We start from the raw sequence: 23,303 nt of genomic DNA on the forward strand, positions 1-23,303 counted from the left end.
GGAACGGGCAACTCACCGATGGGGCCGTGGATCGGCCTTCAGCCGGGTCCGACCCAAAGTCTGTGAGTGGGATAAGTTGCACATCACAGTGCAGAGAGTGACTCTCCAGCAGGAAGCATCCAAATCCCGGAGAAACTGCTTCCACTGAGTCCAGCAGGGAGCCCTCGTGTGTGGGGGCAGCCCCAGGATGGCCGACCGCAGCGAGGGGGCAGAGCTGACGCTCACCTCAGGGGAGGAGGAGTGTGAGATGCGCGTGTGTGACACCGATGGGGAGCCCCGGGGCCACGTCGCTGAGCCCACGGGGGACGTGTGTCTGGCCAGGTTATGCGCCTGCCCCCAGGTGCTGAGCATGGAGACCCTGCAGAGAGCGTGGGACGGACTGGAGCGATGCGGGGAGCTGGGCGAGGAGCTGGGCAGCTGCCTGGACCTCGCCCTGGAGAGGTTCTGCCGGGAGCCCCAGTGCGTACAGGAGAACGCCAGGCTGCTGGTCCGCTGGGATGGGGGGGAGCTGGAGTTCGTCTCTGGGCAGGGGCAGTGTGAGATCAGCGTGTCCTGCAGCGCCGGGGAGCCCCAGTACCACATCACAGAGAAAACCTGGGACGTGTTTGTGGCTTGGACACACTCGCAGCCAGAGCCGCTGAGCATCAGTAACCTGGAGAGGGTTCGAAACACACTGGAGTCCTGGGGGGCGCTGAGCGAGGAGCTGAGCGGCTGCTTTGGGGAGGCCATTGCCCAGTTCAGCCGGGAGCCCCCGTGCGTGCAGGAGAACGCCAGGATGAGGTTGTGTTCGGACAGGGGGAGCCTGGAGTTCCTGTCAGGGGAGGGGCAGTACGTTTTCTCTGTATCCTATGAGGAAGGAAATCCCCATTATCATTTTCATGTTGATGATCTCCCAGGGCACTTGTACGTGGCCCGGTTACGTTCCCGCAAGGACCCGCTCAGTGCTGACAGCCTGTTCAAATTTCACACTGAGCTGGGTCTCTGTTGGGGGGACACTGCTGCGCTGAGGGCCTGCTTGCTCAAAGCCTGGGAGGGCTTCAGACGGGAGCCCCGGTGCGTGCAGGAGAACGCCAGGCTGCTGGTCCAGTGGGGCAGGGAGAAGCTGGAGTTTGTCTCCGGCCAGGGGCAGTGTGAGATCTCAGTGCTCCTCGCCGATGGGAGGCCCCAGTATCACATCACAGAGCTGGGAGGCGACAGGCCAGTGACTTGGTCACACGCCAGCCCAGAGCCGCTGAGCGTCGCAGACCTGGCGAGGGTGCGGGACAGACTGGGGTGGTGGCAGGGGCTGAGTGAGGAGCTGAGCAGCTCCTTTGGTGAGGCCATTGCCCGGTTCAGCCGGGAGCCGCTTAGCATACAGGGCAACACCAGGCTGCTGATCCGGTGGGGCAGGGGGGAGCTGGAGTTTGTCTCCGGCCAGGGGCAGTGTGAGATCTCCGTGCTCCTCGCCGATGGGGAACCCCAGTATCACATCACAGAGCTGGGAGGGGACAGGCCAGTGACTTGGGTCCAGTGCAGCCCGGAGCCTCTGAGCACCCAAAACTTAGTGAGAGTGCAGGACAGACTGGGGCACTGGGGGGTGCTAGGCAAGGAGGCGAGTGGCTGCTTTGGGGAGGCCATTTCCCAGTTCAGCCGGGAGCCCCGGTCCGTGCAGGGGAACGCCAGGATGGGGATAAGTTGGGATGGGGGGAGCCTGCAGTTCCTGTCTGGGGAGGGGCAGTGTGAGATCTCCGTGTGCAGTAGGGATGGGAGACCCCATTACGAGGTTGTGGGGCTTCCCGTGCACATGTACCTGGCTCGGTTACGCGCCCACCCAGAACCACTGAGCACCAACACCCTACGGAGTGTGTGGGACAAACTGGGGTCCTGTAAGGGGGACAGAGACAATCTTAGAGCCTGTTTTCATCACGCCTGGGAGGGGTTCAACCGGGAGCCCCCGTCTGTGCAGGACAACGCCAGGCTGCTGATCCGGTGGGGCAGGAGGCAGGTCACGTTCACCTCGGGGAAGGGGGAATGTGAGATCACAGTGAGCTATGAGGACGGGAAACCCCAGTACCGTGTTGGGAAGATCCCAGAGCACGTGTACGTGGCTCAGCTACGCGGCCGCCGCCTGTCACTGAGCGTAGACACCCTGCGGAGAGTGTGGAGTGAACTGGGGTCCGGTCATGGAGACACTGGTGCCCTGAGGGCCTGTTTTCACCGAGCCTGGCAGGGTTTCCGCCAGGAGCCCCGGTGCGTGCAGGAGAACGCCAGGCTGCTGATCCTGTGGGACGGGGGGGAGCTCGTGTTCGTCTCCGGCCAGGGGCAGTGTGAGATCTCCGTGCTCCTCGCCGATGGGGAACCCCAGTATCACGTCACCGAGCTGGGAGGGGACAGGCCAGTGACCTGGTCACACGCCAGGCCAGAGCCGCTGAGCGTCGCAGACCTGGCGAGGGTGCGGGACAGACTGGGGCGCTGGGGGGCGCTGGGTGAGGAGCTGAGAATCTGCTTTGGAGAGGCCATTGCCGAGTTCAGCCGGGAGCCCCGGTGCGTGCAGGAGAACGCCAGGATGGGGATCCGGTGGGAAAGGGGGAAGCTGGAGTTCCTGTCGGGGGATGGAGAGTATGAGATCTCCGTGTGCTACAGGGACGGGAGACCCCTGTACGATATTGGGGAGCTCCCCGTACACATGTACCTAGATCGGTTACGCGCCCGCCCAGAACCACTGAGCGTTGACACCCTACGGAGAGTGCGGGACAAACTGGGGTCCTGTACGGGGGACACTGATGATCTTAGAGCCTGTTTTCACTGCGCCTGGGAGGGGTTCAGATGGGAGCCCCGGAGTGTGCAGGACAACGCCAGGCTGCTGATCCAGTGCAGGAAGTGGCAGGTCAGGTTCACCTCGGGGAAGGGGGAATGTAAGATCGCAGTGAGCTATGAGGACGGGAAACCCCAGTACCGTGTTGGGAAGATCCCAGAGCACGTGTACGTGGCTCAGCTACGCGCCCACCGGCCATCACTGAGTGCTGACACCCTGCGGAGAGTGTGGAGTGAACTGGGGGCCTGTCATGGAGACACCGGTGCCCTGAGGGCCTGTTTTCACCGAGCTTGGGAGAGGTTCTGCCAGGAGCCCCGGGCCGTGCAGGACAACGCCAGGCTGCTGATCCGGTGGGGTAGGAGGAAGCTGCAGTTTGTCTCCGGCCAGGGGCAGTGTGAGATCTCGGTGCGCCTTGCCAATGGGAGACCCCAGTATCACATCACAGAGCTGGGAAGGGACAGGCCAGTGACTTGGTCACACGCCAGCCCTGAGCCGCTGAGCGTTGCAGACCTGGAGAGGGTGCGGGACAGACTGGGGCGCTGGGGGGGGCTGGGCAAGGAGCTGAGCAGCTGCTTTCGGGAGGCCAATTTCCGGTTCAGCCGGGAGCCCCCGTGCGTGCAGGAGAACGCCAGGCTGCTGATCCAGTGGGACGGGGGGAGCCTACAGTTCCTGTCGGGGAAGGGGCAGTGTGAGATCTCCGTGTGCTGCAGAGACGGGAGACCCCAATACAAGGTCGGGAAGCTTCCCATGCCCATGTACCTGGCTCGGTTACGCGCCCTCCCAGAACCACTGAGCGCCAACACCCTACGGAGAGTGCGGGACAAACTGGGGTCTTGTAAGGGGAACAGAGGCAATCTTAGAGCCTGTTTTCACCACGCCTGGGAGCGTTTCTGCCAGGAGCCTTGGTGTGTGCAGGCCAACGCCAAGCTGCTGATCCAGTGGGGTGGGGAGAAGCTGGAGTTTGTCTCTGGGCGGGGGGAGAATTTAATCACCGTGTGTAAAGGTGAAGAGGGGAGAATCCAATACATGGTTCGGGTGTCAGGATGGTGGCCATGGATTGCTAGACTTCTCATAAGCTGCAAAGTGTTGGGAAGAGACTAAATATGCGTCTACACGGGGGCTTGAATCCGAAGCTCTTTGATGCATCGGGTAACTTGCAGGATGCAATGGCGTGCCCACGCACGGCCCGTTCTGTTTTCAGATCCCATCATGGGAACGCACGGCAGCCGTTTGCTGCAAACTGAGGGTGTAACTTCCTCCGGGGACATCCCATGGTCCTTTGCTTCACTCCTGAGCAGCGAGCATCCTGGGATTGTTTTTTCTGTGCATTGTGGGAAGCCAGCTGGGTTCAAATGTTTTTTTCAAGAAGTCCCATGTTTCCGCTGTCTGCACCCCCGTGGTTCCTTTTGCCCTGGGCTTGTGCCATTGTCAACCTGCTCCCCTCCACCATGGTGGCAACCGCCAGTGCACAGAGGTTGCTTGGTCTGTATTACAGCAGCCAAAGCCAGACGAATTTGGCCTTGGACTTCGCCCATTGCTCCACCGCGCAGATGGCGGGGAGCAGGAGATTATTCTCTGGCAGAGACCGCGCTGCGTTGGCGGCAGCAGGAGGCAGAGGACGACACTGAGCTGTCGGCACTAGAGGGCCGGCTCCTGGACCAGCTACACAGCGTTCAGCGCCGTTGCTGGGCCCGGGAAGCCAGCGTGGGTCGGTGGGAGAGGACGGTTCTGCAGGGCTGGGGCGACCCAGCAGCGGTGAGGCGGTGTCCGGCTGGGGACGGTTACCTCTTCTGGGCTCGGTGCAGAACCGACTCCGGGGCCTTCAGCGGCGCGTAGCGACACGCGGTGCCCAGACCCCTGGGGAAGCGGCTCACCACTGCCCTCTGGACGTTGGCCACCCCACGACGTTACTGGCCTGTAGCCAACCCAGCCGGCTCGGGGAGATCAACTGTTGGGGCCACGCTGGGGCAGGTCGGCTGTGCCATTGACAAGGTGCTGGCCAGCCAGGTCACGACGCTGGGTAACGCTCAGGAAATCACTGGTGGCTTTGCACGCATGGGGTTCCCAAACTGTGTCGGGACAGCCGATGGGACCCATGTGCCTGTCATTTGCCCCCCTAACCAGGGCACAGAATTTATAAACACAAAGTGGTATTTCTCCATTGCGTGCCAAAGACGGACAGGCAGGGTGGTTTGGGAGAGTCCGTGCTGGTAGGATCTTTCAACACTCAATGCTGTTTAAATTAATGGAGGAAGGGCTGTTTGCCCCTAGGAACACGATGGACATTAATGGGGTGGAGGTTGATCCCATTATTCTGGGAGAGCCGGCTTCCCCTCTGATACCCTGGTTAATGGGGCCACATGCAGGCCATGTGGACAGAAAGAAGGAACATTTCACTCTGGCCCTGGTAGCTGCAGAATGGCGGGGGAGTGTGCATTGGGCCGCCTGACGGGCAGATGACACTGTTTAAGGGACAGGCTGGAAGCAGCAGGAAAAATTCAGAACACCGTAACCGCGTGTTGTGTTCTGCACAATAGCTGTGAGAGCAAAGGGACAGCCTTAACAACGGCTGGGAGGCAGAGTAGCCAGTCGTAGAAAACACCGACACCCGGGGGAGTAGAGGCAGGGATGCCTGTTGTTAATAGTTTGAGCCCCATGCCTGTACATGGGCGGTGGTGAGGCCGTGGAGAGGGGTGTAGGGACTGGGGCCTTGCAAGCGCTGGGGTACGGTGCATGGGCGGGGGAAGTGGACCATTCTCTCGGTGCTTTCGTAAAACGCCGTGAATTATTTCTCCTTCAGTTAAAGGACTTTTCTGGAGGCTTGTTGCATTATAAAAACTATTTACAATCCACCCACGAGGAGGCCTGAGTGCATTTAACTCGGGGGTTTGTCTGCAGGGGGCCAGCCAGAAAAGTTAATCAGCGTTTACTGAAGCTATGTCCACACTAGCCCATTCATCAGTAAATGGCCAGAGGTGTGGGGAAAAAGCCACCCCTCGCCCCCACAAAGGCCGGTGTGGACAGCACTAGTTCCCCCGGAGACTCTTTCATTCTGAACTGGTCAGGCTCACCGCTCCCCCCACCTCAAATGTTCCTCTGCACCCCCAAAACATTTGAGGGCTCAGTGGGGAAGGAGCCCCACCTCTAGCCCCTCCCCACCCCAGTCTGCCAAAATCGCAGGGGCACGGCCGAAGAGAGATTATCTGCCACCCCACCCCTGCCTTTCGGGAGGGCTCACAGCCATGACTCCATGAGCAGACAGCAGCTAGCCAAGGAGACGCTACATCAGCACCAGGGCCCAATGGAAGGCACAAATGGGGGGGGGGGTATGTGACACACCCACCCACCCGCCCTGAATGGGGGTGAGCAGGGAGGTTTTTCTCCCCATAGCATTTTGCAGAGGCCCTGTGCAACGGCCATGGAGCCCTGGGGCCACAGTGTGAGAACAGCTGGTTTAGGTAGTGGGACATGGGGCTCTAGTCTGGCCCCAGGGTGGGGACACTGGCTGGCTTGAGGAGAAAGGTCCCCCCTACCCTGAAGTGGCTACTAGACATTGAGAAGGTCAAGATAAAAATATCTCAAAGTGGGAGAGGAGAAGGTAAAGAGGGTGAGACACCCCCTGTCCTCCCCCCCGTACAGCAAGAGGCTTCCTGTACCATGGCCAGGCAAGAACCCAGGAGTCCTGGATCCCAGCACCCCACTCCATCCTGTAATCCCCAGACCCCACTCCCCTCCCAGAGCCAGGGATGGAGCCCAGGAGTCCTGGCTCCCAATCACTAGACCATGTTCCACTATTTCACCCCTAGATTCCCCCATCCCTTGTATGGGTCCCAGACAGATCCATGTCTCCAAAGGAGAATCTCCCCCATACATCCGGGTCTAGCAGCCTCTCCCTGCCCGGCCTCCACCCAACCAGCTCCCCTGGGCCAGGTCCCCAGTCCCAGCTCCCAGGCTGCACTGGGGTGAATAAGGAGCCCAGGGACCGTGCAGGGTGACCAGCAGATTATGTTTATTGGTAGATTTCAACCCCCCATGGAGGGGGTGGAGCCAGCAGGGAAGGGGCGGAGCTACTTGAACTTGATGGACTTGACCCTGAAGTCTCCCTCCACTGAGAAGAATTCGATGGCCTCCAGCCCCAGCCTGTTGGGGAACTTGAGCTGCTGCTCGCCCGGCAGGACCACCGTCAGCTCCTGGGCATCGAAGGAGACGTGGATCTGGGGGAGGAGCCAGAGGGTGAGGGGCGGAGCCAGAGACACCTGCCCCCTACAGGGTTAAATATCATCCCAGCCTTACACACACACTCCCATCCCAACCAGGACAGGAGACATCCCCACCAGCAAGAGACTCATCTGCTCGAGATGGGGTGGCTGCGGTCTTCCCCACACAGTGCCCTGCCCCCTTTCCCCCTCCACCCAGCTGACCCCAGCAAAGGGAAGCTGGGATCTTCCTCAGTCTCCCAGAGATTGGAGAAGGCTGCCTTCAGAGAGAGTGAGTCCTGCCCCCAAAACATGGGATCTACCCCACCTCACAGTGCCCTTCCCCCCACCCCCTCCCAATTCACACCAGGAATGGGAGCTGGGATCTTCCCCTGGACAGTGCCCTGCACCCCACCCTAGCTAGGTGAGAAGGGGGCTGTGCTCTCCCCCAGAGAGGAGCTCACAATTCATCTCCCACCCCACAGAGGGAGAGCTGGGATCTTCCCCTAGGCAGTGCCCCCCCTCACCTTGGCGTCCTGCCCCGGCTGGAAGGGGAAGTCCGGCTCCCGCTGCTCCTCCCCCCACTCCCCGCCCTGCAGCGAGTTGCAGATGATGATGCGGGTGTCCCCGTGGCTCTCGAAGCGGGGGTTGAAGTGAAGGGCCAGGTCCGAGCCGGCCCGGCCCATGTTCAGGGCAAAGCTGGAGGGGAGAGAGACACAGGCTGAGACCCCACTGGGCCAGGCAGCTTCCCCAGGGGCCAGCAGGGATCCTGCCCCAGGGGCAGCCAATTGCTTTGCATTGTGGGAAGCCTCCAGCCAGCCCTCTGCCATGCAGAGCATCATGGGAAATTCCCCTTCACCATTGGAGAATCTCCCAGAATCCCCTCTGCTCTGAACTGGTGCATTGGGGAAGCTTCCCAGCATCCTCTGGGACAGCACCACATCATGGAGCCCCCTGCAATGACACGCTTTGCATCATGGGAATTCCCCCAGCATCCCCTGCTGTGACCCCCCACAGGCTCTGGGTCATGGGCAAGTCTCCCAGAATCCCCTGGGCTAAAGCTGCGCCCTGCAGAAAAGTTTCCCAGCATCCTCGGCAGCAGGGTCACCTGCTGGGCATCACCTGGGAGCTTCCCACAATGCACCAGCCTATGGCCCAGCTTTCCCAGCATCCTCTCTGCTGCCCTCCAGCCCCTTCCCAGGGTGGAGGGGAGCACTGGGGGGAAAACACCAGCCCCGGGCCCCCTGCAGCCCCACGGGGATCTGACCCACTGAGCTCACCCCATGCAGGGGGCTGAGAGCCAGCCCCCCAGGTGTCAATCCTGGGGAGACCAGTTCCCACATCCCATGGGGAAGCCCACTAGCACATACCCCCTTGAGGGGGAGCTGTGGGGATGGGGGTCAGGGCTGAGACATGGATCCCTGGAGGATTCAGGGGGGCTGAGACGATGCAGATCCAGGGAGTGAGGGGCCTGCAGGGAGATGCTGACCCCTTGCAGGGGCTAAGCCCCATCCATGGGTCCTAGAGACTCCCCCACTGTGCTGTTTGGCAGCAGGAGGACCCCAGCATTGCCCCCCCTGGGATCAGGTTAACCCTTCCCTCCCCGTACCCATCAGCCCAGACTCACCTCTTAGCATCCGGCAGCACCGTCCCCTTCACGGCGATGCTCTCCCCAGGCTGGACCTTCAAGTGGGTCAGAACCATCCCCTGGTGGTGGGGGAAGGGGAGAGGTGAGCACCCCCCAGTGACTCCCCCACCACCCCTCTCCAGAGGGGACAGGGAATGGGGCACAGGCCCCCATCCAGCCCTCAGGCATGGGACTGGCCAGCTCGGGGGGGCAGGAAATGGGACATAGGAGGAGCCAGCTCCCACCTAGCCCCAGGGCAGGGACTGGCTGGCTCAGGGGGGCTAGGAATGGGGCACATCCCCTCTAGGGGGGCACTAGATGGGGAAGCAGACAAGGAATATGAATTTCCCACAGGTGCAGGTGACAAAGCTATGACCCCCCAAGCCCACTACACCTGGGCCCCCCCTCCCTCCAACATGACCCTCTCAGCCCTAGAGGATCCCATCACCCACCCCCAACCTTGGGTATCTCACAGCTTCCCAATCATGGGGCAAGGGGGTGGGGGTTGGCTACCAAGAGACAGACACAACTCACCCCATACAAATAAGCGGCAGGACTGGGGATCATCCAGCCCAGGGAAAGAAATTAAAGACACCCCAAGAACACAACAACCCCCTACCACCAGGCCTCCTGCCCCACATATCTACCAATCTCTTCCCACCGCTATCATCCCACCCCCCAGAGAACTAGCCTTAATACCCCTCTGCCCCCCACAACTTACACACTCCATGGCAGCTACTCCAGAAACAAAACAAGACAACACCCAACTCCAACCGCCATAGGGGCTGAACCCACCCATGAGCTTTAAATAGCTGGGACACCCCCCTTGGGACCAATCAGGCACCCCAAGCCCGAAAAAACTGACCAATCAGAGAGGAGAGGGGTGTGGCCAGTGGAAACTTGAGACCCAGCTGTCTGGGTGGGCTGGGCCAATCACAGCCCAGCTCATACCCTGGCTAGGGAAGAGCAGAAAAGACCAATGGAGTAGGTAGATGGTGGTCTAGGGCCCGGCCCCCTTTCGTTCCCAGGCCAATCAGAAATGGAGCCTTTTGCAAATGGGCTAAGAAACTACAATTCCCAGCATTCCTAGCTCCCAACTCCCAGCCTCCCTTGGGAGCTACTTGCTTATAAAAAGGACACAAGAGGGGCTGTTTCTATGATATTGCTGTGTGTGGTTACAGGGGTATGTGCTGTCTGGTCTTTCTTTTGTCTGGAAGACACAGGAGAGTCTCCTGCCCTGGTAAGGGGTTAAACGGGGGCTAGGATTTGGGGGGTTTTTAGAGGGGGTTCTGATAACCTTGTTGCTGTTATTTAACCCTTGCAACTTTTAGTATTGTGTTCTCTTTCCTAGGACTGCTTTAACTTTCCAATGCGTCTTGATGAGTGTTTTTAATAACCTGTGGAACCTACTGCTGTAGGATAGCCCTGTCTGGGGGGTACTTTCACTGAGGGACGGCTGCATACAAGTGTATTCCAGTAGGGCTTAAGGTTAGGATTCCTGGGTTCCCTCCTTGACTCTGGGAGGGGGGTGTCTTGTGGTTAGAGTAGGGGGCTTGGGAGCCAGGTCTCCTGGGTTCTCTCCCTGGCTCAGGGAGGGGTCTGGTGGGTTAGAGCAGGGAGCCAGGACTCCTGGGTTCTCTCTCCAGCTCTGGGAGGGGAATGGGGGCTAGTGGGTGAGAGGAGAGCACATGTTGGGGTCAGGACTCCTGGGTTCTAGTCCCATCTGAGCTTGCAGGACCTGCCATACTGTGCAGAGACCGTCCATGCCCTGAGTTGCTGTTAATCCAAGTATATCAGCTAGTTAAATGGGGGCTGATCCCTAGGGTGTGGGGGAGGATCTGACCCCTGGCTTCATGCTAAGTAGCAAACAAGAGTGAGTGGGAATAAGGGAGAAAATTCTGGGGTTCTCATTGGGCATGAACAGCCTGGAGTGGAGGAAAAGTATCTGACCACGTCTTCATGGCAATGAAAGACCCCTGGCTGGCCTGGGTTAGCTGACTGGGGCTTGGCTGGGGGCTATAAAATTGCAGGGTAGATGTTCCGGCTCGGGCTAGACTTGGGCTCAACCCTGCGGCGTGGTTGAGCCCAAGCCTAATGTCTGCACATGTCGCTCCGAGCCCAAGCCTGGGCCTCCAATTCAGTGCAGCAAGTTGGCACTGCAGTGTAGACGTAACCCTTAGTGACCCTGGAGAAACTCTACCGAGGAGAAGAGCCAGTAGCTTTCTTCCATGTAGCTGGAGTAGGACTTTAACCCTCCTACCCCAGCAGCTGGGAAGGTGCAGGGGCAGCGAGCAGACCGGGCTGGGAATTTTGACCCCCAAAAGTTAGTGGAAACTGAAACTTTCTGCCAGAAGGGGGCAGGGTCAAAGATAGCTTCGTTGGGAAGATTGCTGGGGTCCACGATGGAATTTTTGGTCAAAATAAGGGGGTGGGTCCGTACCGGGTGCCTCTCTCTGGTTTTGCACAGAGGACTCGGAAAGGGCTCACTTCAGTTCAGGTGTAGAACAGCAAATTTTTCTTGAAATCTCAAATGTTTCTGGGATGGGAAAAACATTTCGGGCCCACCCCTAGTCACCAGCTTCTGACCCCCTTGGAAGTCTCAAGGGTGGTGACTGAAAGACCACGCAATGGTGCATTCCCTTGGGAGATCTTAAAACACCAGCCACCTTTGTCAAGTATCTTCCCCACTCTGTGCCCCCATTTCTCCATATGTAAAATGGGACATTTATACAGTCAGTGGAAGGCCCAGAGATAGAACCCAGGAGTCCTGGCTCACAGCTGCGCCCCCCACAACCCACTAGACTCCTCTAAGTGGAGACCAAAAATGATGATTAACTCGACAGCATTCATGTCACAAGGGGGTCTACTGAGTTTCCAGTTTATTTGATCTAGGTCTACTAACCAAACTAGGCTGAGACCAAATGAAAACTCATCTCACTTGTGACAGGGGGATGGGTGTGAACCCAGGTCTCCAGGGAACTAGCCCCAATTTCTTTCCTTTGTAGATTGCTGGGACTTGATCGCCGGAGACTAATACAAAGGTCAGGGGATGACCCATGGGTGGGTGTGTGATTAAATCCAGCCTCCCAGAACCCCTGAGCATCGAGCGGCTCCTCCAGGTCCGGACGCGTCTGGAGTCCCGGAGGCGGCTGACCAAGGAGCTCAAGGCCTGTTTCAATCTAGCGCTGAGCGAGTTCTCCCAGGAGCCGCTTTGCGTCCAGCAAAATGCCAGGATGACCATCCAAAGCGAGACCACGGTGCTGGTCTTCGTGTCCGGCACGCAGGAGAATGAAATATCCATCTTCCATGTGGAAGGGCAAGTCCAGTACAACATCAAAATGCCCCGGTGGGACACTTGTGTGGCAAGAGTCTTCAGCAGGAACATCGTGAAGACCGTGGCGGAGATGGTCAATTACATCCCGGCTGGACCGCTCTTGGAGGTGGTGAAGAAGATGTATTAGCTACTGGGGCGGGGGGCGTTAGCTCTTCAACAAGCCCAGCACAATGAACAAAACGGGTTAATTGTTGAAGAGGCTCACAAGCAAAATGGGCCAGATTCCCCATCCCCCAGATAGTAGAAACCATTGTTGCTCCATTGTGGAAGACATTCATGGGTGAGATATATTGAGTATAATTCTAATGGGTCTTGGGGGGGATACAGGCCATGACCCGGATTCTGCTCTGTGCTTTGCTGGGGTTGGTGGAGTTTGACCCTCTCTCAGTGAAGGGGCAACCAGAGTGACTCAAGTTGACGTGATTTAAGGATTGCCTCCACTGACGTTGGTGGACTCGCTCTGGATTCATCCTGGGGTTCTAGGTCCGGATTCAGCCCTGTCTAACCGCAACTGGTGCCTTTTCAGGACTGGATTCTGACCTCGTTTCCACTCAAAACAGGTTTAATCCTGATTTACACCGGCATATTCATCACTGTAGCCCTCTCCAGCGACCTCTGTCCTCGCCGCTATCTTCACTTCCTTTGGAATGGAGTCTCGTAGCTGTAATTGCTTCCCAGGGTGGACATTGGACCCCAAATGGGCATCTACTTCTGCTGCAACAGATCTTAACCCCATGTAAACTTCCTTTTTGGTTTTAGCATTTCCAGGCGACCTGGGCATCATTCAGGCGCCCTCAAATAAAGCTTGAACATCTGTTGTTTGGATGTGGATTTGGTGTCTGTCTTTCCATGGGTGGGGTCTTCCCGACAGCCCCATGGCTGGGCTCAGACAGGGTCCGCAGCTGGTGTGAATGAGCCGTGGCTCTGCTGGTGTGACTCCTAGTATTAGAGATCTCCACCGTCCCAAGAGGGAGCTACCCTGTGAGTTGAAACTTTGCCCCTGGAGAGCCACGTTTTTCTTCTCTGAGATGGCTCCTGGATGTCCCTTAATAAGTGGCCCAAGAGTCCCTGCTGGGTGGGCTTAGGGGGCTCAGTGCAGCAGCATGGAGGGATCCCTGCATTTCTGCAGATGGGGGGGATCCTCCAAATTAGACCCATCCCCCTCTCTGGTCCTCCCTCCCCCACTTACCCCATCTCCCCTCTCTTCCCTAGCCTTACAGGGCGTCCAGGCAGCAGCGGTCCCAGCCCCCCTACTTCCAGCCCCAGCTCAGACCGTCCAGGGAACAAAACTACTGTGATAAGGGACAAGTGTCCCAGGACCCGCTGTTCAGCAGGGGATTAGGGCAGTGGGTGTAGGGCTGGGAGCCAGGACTCCTGGGTTCTCTCCCTGGCTCTGGGAGGGAAGTGGGGTTAATGGTTAGAGCAGGGGGAGAGGTGGGGAGCCAGGCTACATTCGTCAGAATGGGGTCTAGGGGTTAATACAGAGAGAGGCCCCCCACTTTCCTTGAGGGCTGTTTGGCTGGGTACAGGCATGAGGGGCCAGGGGGAGCCTGGGACGGGGGCGGGGGGGTCTGTTTGCAGAGGAAACAGCAGGACTCACCCAGCTGCTGGGGGAGGGATAGGGCAGGAGCTGAAATGCAGGGAGCCCCATAGAAACAGGGTCCCCTCCCTTGCCCATGAAGAGGGCATCAGACAGCCAGGGGGTCAGACCTGCCCCCAGGCCTCCCCAGCAGCCCCTTAGCACAGGGCCCTGTGTAGAGACCACTCACCCAGCAGTGGGGAGGGCAGGGCCTGCCCCTCTCCTGACCTAGGCCCAGCAGCTGCCCCCAAACTGCTCTACCCATGTGAGCCTCACCCCGTCCTCGTGTCCTGCCCTGACACAGAGCAGTGGGACCTGCTGCCATCCAAGGTGGGCAAGGGACCCGGGTGGGCCAGCCTGGGCTCCCTGCTGGTGCCATGGGGCTAGCAGCTGGTGGCTCCTCTGCAGAGCCATGGGCACAGGTGCGTCCCCCAGGCCTTAGCCCCTTTCGTGGCAAGAGGGAGAGCCTGGCCCCCCTCTCCATCAATCTGCAACCTGGCACAACCCAACCAGGACCCCCTGCAAAGCCAGAGGATCACCCCACCAGCCTCCGCTGGGTGCCAGCCAAGATGCCCCCCCCTTGGGATGTTGGGGAGATCTGTGAGGGTGGGGGTCTATTTCCAGTCCCTGGCACTGTCATGCCTCAGGGCAGAGCATGGGGGTCTCTGGTCCCTGTCCTCCTCTGGAGCCCTTATGAGCCCCGACCTTCCTCCCCGTTCTGTTCTCTCTTCCCTTGTCCCACTGTTCAGCTGAAGCCTGGGCTGAGGCCTGTACTGGGGGGCCCCCCCAACACCCCAGGGCTTTCACATTGTTGCTGGAGCCAGCAGCCCCCCGACTCCCCCATGAGGGCCAGGCCCGAGGGTGAGAACAGCTGGCCCCGAGCCCCAGGGAAGAACACTAGAGCCAGCGACCCCGGCAGCCAGAGCGAGCAGGCTGGGGCCAGGAAACAGCTGCTGGGCACAGGATCCAGGCTCGGCCAGGTCCTGAGAGGGGTTGGGGGCAGAAGCCCTGGCTCCCAGCCTCTCCTGCTCTAACCACAAGCCCCCACTCCCCTCCCAGAGCTGGAATAGAACCCAGGAGTTCAGGCTCGAACCCCCTGGACCTCACTTTCAGAGCTGAGAGCCAAATCCTCCTCCTCGATGTATTTTTGAAAAAGGAGACGAAAATACTTCTGAACTTTTTCTGAGTTTTATGTGTGTTTTTCTGAGAACGAAATATTAATTTAAACAACGCACCGGAGACAACTAAAATCAGAATCGACAGAGGAAAGCGGGGATGGGGGGGACTCAGACCAGTCCAAGGGGACCCCAAAAAAAATCAAACCAAAGTGGCTCCGTCCCAGGGGGAAATGGTGGAGGGAAAGGGGCTGGCTTAGGAGATGGGGACCCAGGCGTCCCGGAAGAGGATCAGCGGATGGTTTTAACAGGGCTCTTGAAGTTGCTGGCAGCCTGCAATTGCAGCTGATAAGCCATGGGGTGGATCTTAAAGCCGTAGAGCCTACCAAAAGGAGAGAAAGAAGTTAATATTTGGGAGGAAGCGGTGGGGGTTACCCAAGCCCTGGCCATGCCCAGAAGCCGCCCACCACAGCCCCCACTGATGCTAGGAATTTCTGCCAAGCTGATGTTCGTGGTGACATCAGTAGGTTCCAGAGTGAACACATCTCTAGGAGAAGGAAGAGCCGGAACTGAAGTAGTCGTGCCCACTGGCATGGACTCTGGCTGCAGCCCCAGTTAGTGCATGGGAGAAGGAAGAAACGGAACCAGATTTCCATATGCCCTCTGGAATGGAGCCCAGCTGCAATCAGCAGCAAGGGGAAGTACAGGAGCCGGATTCCCCCTGGAATGGAGTCTGGCTGAAGCCACAATGGGGGAGGGAGGAGAAAACCTGGAGCCAGATCCGTGTTCCCAGCTGGAATGGACTCTGGACACTGCCCCATGTGGGGCAGGAGAGAGGGGCCAGGTCCCCAGGGGGATCGATGGAAGACCTAGATGTCTGGATCCACTGGAATGGGCTGCCAGATACAGCTCTCCAGAGGAGATGGAAGAGCTGGAGGCAGATCCAGAATCCACTGGAATGGACTCTGGCCGCAGCCTGCGGGGTGGGGGGGGCGGGAAGAACTGGAGTCTGGCCCCCCGCAGCACGGACTTGGGCTCCAGCCCATCAGGAAAGGGTGAAAACCCGGAGCTGGATCCCCCAACCCGCCGGGACCGGACTCTGCCCCAGCCAATGGCCGCGGGCGGCAGCTCACCTGGGGACGAACTGATTGGCTGGCCGCTTGGGCCTGTACTCGGGGTGCACCATGAAGAGCATGTGGGGGAAGCCGGTCCCGAAGTAGGCGCCGTCCGTGTGGTGGTGGCGGGAGGACTTGGGGGTGTAGACGTCCATACACTTGGGGCAATAGAGCTTCACCATGGCCTCGCCGGGGATGTCGGACAGGCCTGGGGGGCGGGGGAGGGGTCAGGGAGAACCCAGGAGTCCTGGATCCCAGCTTCCTTCCCCCACTAGCCCCCACTCCCCTCCCAGAGCCAGGGAGAGAACCCAGGAGTCCTGGCTCCCGGCCCCCCTGGTCTAACCACCAGTCTCCACTTGCCTCCCAGAGCCAGGGAGAGAACCCAGGAGTCCTGCCTCCCAGCATCCCCCCCCCCCCCCCGGCTCTAACCACTGGTCCCCACTCCCCTCCCAGAGCCAGGGAGAGAACCCAGGAGTCCTGCCTCCTGGCATCCCTCCCCCCCCCCCCCCCAGCTCTAACCACCGGTCCCCACTCCCCTCCAAGAGCCAGGGAGAGAACCCAGGAGTCCTGGCTCCAGCCCCCCCAGTCTAACCACCAGTCTCCACTCCCCTCCCAGAGCCAGGGAGAGAACCCAGGAGTCCTGCCTCCCAGCGTCCCTCCCACCCACCCCGCCCCCCCAGCTCTAACCACTGAGCCCCAGTCCCCTCCCAGAGCCAGGGAGAGAACCCAGGAGTCCTGCTCCCAGCCCCCCACCTCCCTGCTCTACCACTAGACCCCACTGCCCTCCTGCGCTTACCAATGGGCAGCATGGGCTGGTTTTCACAATAGACACGAGGGCAGTAGCCGAAGTCCCCCTGCTGGTACTTCTCAAGCTGGGAAGGAGAGAGAGAGAGAATGAGACACCCGGCTGGGAATGAGACTTCTCTCCTCTAGGGGGTGCCAGCTCCCCTCCGGCCCCAGGACAGGGACTGGCTGGCTCAGGGGGGTGGAGAATGGGGCACAGAGCCTGTCTCCTCTGTGGGGCGCTGGCTTACATCTGGCCCCATGCTGGGGACTGGTTGGCTCCAGGGGTGGGGAATGGGGCACAGGGCCAATCCCCTCTAGTGGGCGCCGACTCCCATCCGACCCCAGGGCAAGGGACTGGCTAGCTCAGGGGGGCAGGGGGCCGGCACTCACCATCTGAGCGATGCCGCGGTTGGTGAGGATGTACCGGGCGTGGATCAGCCCGTACAGCATCTCCGCCGCCTGTTCGATCAGGTCGCTCTGGTTGGGGTTGTCCTCCAGCTCCTCATCTGCAAGGAAATGGGCTGCATGAGAGAGACGGGAGGCGGTGGAACCCACAGAGCCAGGCGGCAGGGAACACCGGGTGCTCGGGGTCACCCCCGCCGGAAGGGACCGCCAGGGCCACGGCGACTGTACAGTCTGAGCTCCTACCACAGACCATAACGACTGCCCGGAATTAATTCCTACGGCCGATCGGAGAGAAAAACCAGCCCTTCTGGATTTAAACATCGCCAGCGACCGTACATCCACCCCGACCCTTCGCAAATCACCCTCCTCAGTGCTAACAATGCGTTTTACTTCCCCTCTGAATTCATCTAGCATCTGTCCACCTCCGCCCATGGGGTTCCCGTCTGCTAGATCGGAGAGCCCACTGCCAAATCTCTCCTCCGCAGGGGCACATCCAACCAGGATCAAATCACCCCTTCGCCTTCCTGCTGTGAAGCAGAGCTCAGCAGCGGGGCTGGGATCCACTGCCATAATAGCAGGAGTGGGGCAAACGGACTTCGTTGCGGGCAGGATTGGATGGGCAAAGATACCAGACCGTGGGAATTTGCGGGAAAACAAAAACGCACGTTTAGCTACTTAGCTTGAGACGCTTTTTCAGATTTATTTCGACCCAAAACCCTAGCGCTGGGGGCAGGTTTCCTGGTAAATGTTTTTCAAGAAGCCACAATAATTCCGACATATAAATAACTTGAACACTATGTTTCCACGGTCTAAAACCGGTGCAAGAGTGGTTTAAAAAACTCCCAGCTTTTTTTAAAACTTATTATTCATAAGCATTAAAAAAACTGCACTTACGGCAAAAGAGTGGCATAATTTGGTTTGACGTGCTGGGCGAGCTACACACCGCAAGAGTTTGTCATACATCGAATTTCAGCAGCGTAAAGCAAGTGTTGTGTGTTTTTAAATAAAGGTTTTAACATTTAAATTGTAGGGACTGATAGAAAGATTTGAGGTCTGTTATAACAGGAGTTTTTTGGGGTTTTTTTAACATGGCTTAAGCATGATTTGTTTTATTCTTTTAGAGGTCAAAATTGTGTCTGAATTCCATGTGTGTGTGTATATTTATATATATAAAAAAGACCATGGGGTCTTTTGGTTTTGGTAGCGTGGGGGAAAACTGTCTCGCTCGCAGGATTTGCGGGATCTAAGGTTTTTGCAGGTAGAAGCGGGATAAAAAGGCAAGAACCAATGCGGAAGCAGGCGGGAGTCGGATTAAAAGAGTACTCCCGCACAGGGCTCTAAAGCTCAACCGAGCGAGCGCCTGGAATCTCCGTTTTCCAATCCTTTATTCGTTCCCGTGGCTCTTCTCCGGCCCCTCACCAATCGACCACCCTCCTTCCGGAATCGCGGCCACCAGAACCGGACGCAGGATCTGAGCAGCGGTCGCACCAGAGGGAAAAGAACCTCGCGATTCCCCCGTTTATATCCGGCATAAATGTGTACCAGGGAGCGCAATGAACCATTGGCACAAATTCGAGGGTCATGGGGGATTCTCCATCACCAGCCATTCTGCAGTCAAGACGGGATGTTTTTCTAACAGATCCGCGCTAAGAATCATTGGGCTCCGGCCTGCGTGATCCGGGAGGGCAGGTGAGCTGAGCACCGTGGTCCCTTTGAACCCAGGAGTTGCTGAATCAACGACTCCCCTGGCCTTGAAATCTCAATCTCCATCCCAGCCTCGCATCCACCCGCGTTGCGCAGGGAGTTCCCGTTCAGCTGATTCTCCCCCGGGATCCCCGTTGGCCGGCGGTCTTTCTTCCTGGTCGCACGGGCTCATATTTGGCCATATTAAAATGGAAGGAGGAGGCGGGAGAGAGCTCAGCCCGTGGCATGGCCGAGACCCCCACGCCGCTTTCGCACAACTGGACGGGTGAGAGTGCGGCCACTGCCCCCCACCCCCCAGTGTGATACGCACAAGCTGGGGCTCCTTGCGCACGAGCGAAGGGGCATCTACACACACGTCAGACCCTCGTGTTGTGCAAAGGGCAGGCACGTACAATTCAGGCCCTCACAGTTGTGCAAGAGGGGACAAGGAGCTCAGAGCCAGGGGTGCCGCATGCATCTGTTGTCCACAAAGAACCATGCGATGGACCCGCACACACCCCTCCTCCACACTTGGGAAAGAGACACTCGCTGTGCAACACACGCACCCACCTCCGCGCGTCTGCAAGACACACAACTCTGCGATCAACACACAACCCTGTTCTCCAGGCTTGTGCGACACACACGCATGCTGGGCAACACACAAAATCATGCAATGGGGGGACACACACCTGTCCTCCACGCTGGTGCGAGACACACACAACCATGTAATGAACACACACCTGTCCTCCACACTGGTGCAAGACACACACAACCATGTAATGAACAAACACACACCTGTCCTCCACGCTGGTGCAAGACACACACAACCATGTAATGAACACACACACACCTGTCCTCCACGCTGGTGCAAGACACACAAGACCATGTAATGAACACACACCTGTCCTCCATGCTTGTACAAGACACACACACACACCCTGCCACACACACAACCGTGCCACACGCAGCCTGGCCTGTCAGTCGTGCGAAGGGCAGGTGCCAGGCGTGCCAGGCTCGGGGCTGGCTCATTCGGTGGGGCGGGGGCAGTGGCAGGGCCTGCCCGCAAGGAAGGAGACAAAGGCCACGCGCAAAGCGGGGGGGGAGCTGATTGGGGCCGGGGGCTCAGACGGGGACCCCTCTCCATGCCAGCCCTGGGACCCCCCCGGCACCTGGCTCCAAGTCGAGGATCATGTCGAGCGCCTGGCGATAATGGGGGACCTGCTCATTCAGCCCCGTCAGGTTAAACTTGTCCTGGATGTAATCCTCGTCCACCTGGGGGAGAGAGACAGGCTGAGAACCCAGGAGTCCGGGTGCACCGCTCCCCCAGCCCCCTCCCCTCCCCGACCCAGGGACAGAACCCAGGAGTCCCAGCTCCCAGCCCCCTCCCCTCCCAGACCCAGGGACAGAACCCAGGAGTCCCAGCTCCCAGCCCACTCCCCTCCCAGACCCAGGGACAGAACCCAGGAGTCCTGGCGCCCAGCCCCCTCCCCTCCCCGACCCAGGGACAGAACCCAGGAGTCCCAGCTCCCAGCCCCCTCCCCTCCCAGACCCAGGGACAGAACCCAGGAGTCCCAGCTCCCAGCCCCCTCCCCTCCCAGACCCAGGGACAGAACCCAGGAGTCCCAGCTCCCAGCCCACTCCCCTCCCAGACCCGGGGACAGAACCCAGGAGTCCTGGCGCCCAGCCCCCACCATTCCCTGAGCCGGGGACAGAACCCAGGAGTCCTGTCTCCCAGACCCGCCACTCACCTCACAGAAGAATTCATTTCCACGCAGGCCACAGAACCAGGAAATCCAGGACACTTCCTCAGAGCTGCTCATCTTCCCGTCCTCTGCAGAGAGACGCGGCATCAGCCCAGCCCACACCAAAGCCCTGCTCACTTGTGTGATGAGCGTGGAGGGGCTCAGCCTGCAGCCCCACAAGCCGACACTCACGCAAGCTCCCAGCACAGACAGTACAAGGTCTCCCAGCCAGTGCTGAGATGCGCCCCGCTCTGGGCAGGGGGCTAGTTACACAGGGACCCCACACCCAGCGCTGAGCTGCAGTTATACGGGGATCCCTTCCCTGGCGCCGAGACACTGCTGGTTCTGGGGTGGGCCCATTATACAGGGACCCCTCACCTGTTGTAGAGATGCGGCTGGCTCTGGGGAAGGGAAGGGGTCAGTTATACAGGGACCCCTTGCCCGGCACTGAGATGAGCTGGCTTTGGGGTGGGGCTGACCCCCCTGAACCAACACAGGGTATTACCACTGGCTCAGGAATGACGGGGCACCCCTACCTCTTTCACCCTCAGGCTGGGGACTCCCCATTACCAGCCACACGAGGGGGGGTGCTCCCTGAACCATCCACCCCTGGACAAGGGGGTCCCCCCGGGCTGTGCAGTAGAGGGAACTCCTGCCCCCTCAACGACCCTCCCCACCTTCTGCAGTGCGATGGGGGGGAGGCGGGATCACCCGCCTGTGGTTCCCCCACGGAGCACTGGAGGGTAAATCACCCTGCCCCTCCAGAGGGGGGGAGGTGAATGGCCCTTCCCCCCATTAGCCGCCCCCAGGTGCACAGGTGGAGGTGAGGGGTAAATCCTGCCCTGCATTGCACTGGGGTGCAAATCCCCCTGCCCCCTTCGCACTGGAGGGTCAACTCCCGCCTCCCCCACCTTTGCACTGTGCGTCGGTGCCCCCTGCCCCCTTTTACACAGGAGGATCAACTCCGTCCTCTCCCCCCCCCCCCCCCGCACTAGGGGACAGCTCCTCCCTCCCCGCCCCCTTTGCACTACGGCAGCTCCCCCGCCCCCTGTCCCCTTTGCACTAGGGCAGCTCCCCCACTCCCTGCCCCCTTTGCACGGGGGGATCAGCTCCCTCCTCTCCCGCCCCCTTTGCACTCGGGCAGCTCCCCCCTCCTCGGCCCCTTTGCACGGGGGGGATCAGCTCCCTCCTCCCTCGCCCCCTTTGCACTCGGGCAGCTCCCCCCTCCTCGGCCCCTTTGCACGGGGAGGATCAGCTCCCTCCTCCCCCGCCCCCTGCCCCCTTTGCACGGGGGGATCAGCTCCCTCCTCCCCCGCCCCCTGTCCACTTTGCACTAGGGCAGCTCCCCCGCTCCCTGCCCCCTTTGCTCCCTCCTCCCCCGCCCCCTGCCCCCTTTGCACGGGGGGGATCAGCTCCCTCCTCTCTCTCCCCGCCCCCTTTGCACTAGGGGGCAGCTCCCCCGGCCCCTGCCCGCTTTGCACGTCCCACTCACCGCCGGGGTCTCAGCTCGCGTTCAGCTGCAAGAGGTGCCCAACGCGCTCAGGCCCGGGCCGCCCCGCTTGTCCCCCCCAGCGCGCAGACGCGGAGGCGCGCGGGGCATCACGGGGAATGTAGTTTTACAGTCGGAGGCGCCCCATAGGAGCAGACGGGAGCGAGGCCGCTCGGGAACTGCCGCTCCCACAATGCAAATCGGGGAGACGCATGGGGGCGAGGGGCGGGGAATGATGGGAGGCCGCAGGGCATGGCGGGAGATGTAGTTCTCCAGCGACCCCAGGTTCCTTGGGATGACTGGGCAGCGGGGCCCCTCGGAACTACATTCCCGGGCGTGGGGGCAAAGGGGGAGTCCTCCTTCTCTTTTTACTATTCACCAAGGCAGGAAGGGGGCCTGAGCGACGCGGGGGTGTGCCGCATGGCATCATGGGACTTGTAGTGCCTGCATTCCTTGAGCTCCATGGGGATGACTGGGGCTTTGGACTCCATCAAACTACAACCAGGGTGATAGAAAGTGTCCGGGGAGGGGGGGGCACAAGCAGGGGATGTAACCGCAAGGCACCATGGGAATTGTAGTCCTGTAGCTGCCTGGGCCAGGCTGGAGTGAATGGGGAGAGGGACACTGTGAAACTACAAAGCTCAGAGGGAGGGGGCAGGGAAGGGAGGGACCCTGGGGCAGGGGCGCGGAGCATCATGGGAGGGGCCCCACGGAGGCTCATAGGAACAGGAGACCAGAGAACGACAAGACAGACGCATGTTGGGGGGCAGGGGGCCCGGACTCCTGGGTTCTGTCCTGGCCCTGGGAAGGGGGTGGGGTCTGGCAGGTCAGAGCAGGGTGGGACTGGGAGCCATCAGAAATAGGCGTGGCCTAGTCCAAGAAGGGCGTGGCCTCTCTTAAAGGACTGCACATAAGGAGGCGTGGCCTAATCCAAGAGGGGCGTGGCCTCTCTTAAAGGCCTGAGCATAAGGGGGCGTGGCCTAAGCTCGATGAGGGTGTGGCCTCTACTGTGATGGGTGGGGCCTGCCCAAAGGGGCGTGGCCTGCTCAATGAATGGGCGTGGCCTAGCCCACTCAGTGGGTGTGGCCTCCCTGAAGGGGCGTGGCCTCCTGAGCCCCTCCGCCTTCTTTTACCGTCTCTGAGGCTGGCGCTGCTCCGCCGGTTGCTGGCTCTGCTGTACTCCATGGCGCCCGTTTTGCTCATCCCTCGCCAGGCTGTGAATCAGCACCAAGCATCTCCTCTTAGTAAACTGCCTAGTCCCCTCCGGATCCATTATGAATATGTTAATTAGACCTCGATCCCTAGGCATATTTCGACTCCACAGCCAGGGTAGGGTGAGATAAAATAGGGTCAGTTCCTGAAGCGAGGTTTGGGCAACATCGCATAGTTACTGGCAGCTAATGTTTTTAGTTCATATTTTTTGTTAATTTTCTCACTG

At 59.6% G+C, this 23,303-nt stretch overlaps 2 protein-coding genes and 1 long non-coding RNA gene across 3 annotated transcripts; 1 reads left to right on the forward strand and 2 right to left on the reverse strand.

Moving 5' to 3' along the window:
• Positions 1-6,786: 6,786 nt before the first annotated feature.
• LOC144274512 (16 kDa beta-galactoside-binding lectin-like) lies at positions 6,787-9,472 on the reverse strand. Its single transcript, XM_077833373.1, has 4 exons — positions 9,339-9,472; positions 8,618-8,697; positions 7,518-7,689; positions 6,787-7,008 (listed from the first exon to the last, which is right to left on the reverse strand). Exons 1-4 carry the CDS (start codon positions 9,414-9,416, stop codon positions 6,862-6,864), a joined length of 477 nt encoding a protein of 158 aa, XP_077689499.1. The 5' UTR covers positions 9,417-9,472; the 3' UTR covers positions 6,787-6,861.
• Positions 9,473-9,744: 272 nt separating this feature from the next.
• Positions 9,745-12,782, forward strand: LOC144274681 (uncharacterized). Its single transcript, XR_013347912.1, has 2 exons — positions 9,745-9,857; positions 11,623-12,782. It is a non-coding gene; the product is annotated as an uncharacterized LOC144274681 (long non-coding RNA).
• A 1,917-nt stretch (positions 12,783-14,699) lies between these two features.
• Positions 14,700-22,022, reverse strand: CSNK2B (casein kinase 2 beta). The gene is made up of 7 exons (XM_077833903.1): positions 21,869-22,022; positions 20,383-20,465; positions 19,804-19,906; positions 16,937-17,052; positions 16,557-16,632; positions 15,779-15,968; positions 14,700-15,027 (listed from the first exon to the last, which is right to left on the reverse strand). The coding sequence occupies exons 2-7, from the start codon at positions 20,452-20,454 to the stop codon at positions 14,937-14,939; spliced, it is 648 nt and encodes a 215-aa protein (XP_077690029.1). The 5' UTR covers positions 20,455-20,465; positions 21,869-22,022; the 3' UTR covers positions 14,700-14,936.
• Positions 22,023-23,303: the final 1,281 nt, after the last annotated feature.

This window comes from Eretmochelys imbricata, chromosome 14 (assembly GCF_965152235.1).
Source record: "Eretmochelys imbricata isolate rEreImb1 chromosome 14, rEreImb1.hap1, whole genome shotgun sequence".
Lineage (NCBI taxonomy): Eukaryota > Metazoa > Chordata > Testudines > Cheloniidae > Eretmochelys > Eretmochelys imbricata.

Excerpts from the sequence above, each read along its gene's own strand:
- LOC144274512 (XM_077833373.1), bottom strand. The coding sequence starts at position 9,416 with ATGGGTGGGTTCAGCCCCTATGGCGGTTGGAGTTGGGTGTTGTCTTGT. Across the intron at positions 8,698-9,338 it reads GAGTAGCTGCCATGGAGTGT|GGGATGGTTCTGACCCACTT; the intron begins GTAAGTTGTGGG and ends CCCCACCACCAG. Across the intron at positions 7,690-8,617 it reads GTGCTGCCGGATGCTAAGAG|CTTTGCCCTGAACATGGGCC; the intron begins GTGAGTCTGGGC and ends TCTCCCCTCCAG.
- CSNK2B (XM_077833903.1), bottom strand. The coding sequence starts at position 20,454 with ATGAGCAGCTCTGAGGAAGTGTCCTGGATTTCCTGGTTCTGTGGCCTG. Across the intron at positions 17,053-19,803 it reads GATCCTCGACTTGGAGCCAG|ATGAGGAGCTGGAGGACAAC; the intron begins GTGCCGGGGGGG and ends ATTTCCTTGCAG. Across the intron at positions 15,969-16,556 it reads CCAGCCCATGCTGCCCATTG|GCCTGTCCGACATCCCCGGC; the intron begins GTAAGCGCAGGA and ends CCCGCCCCCCAG.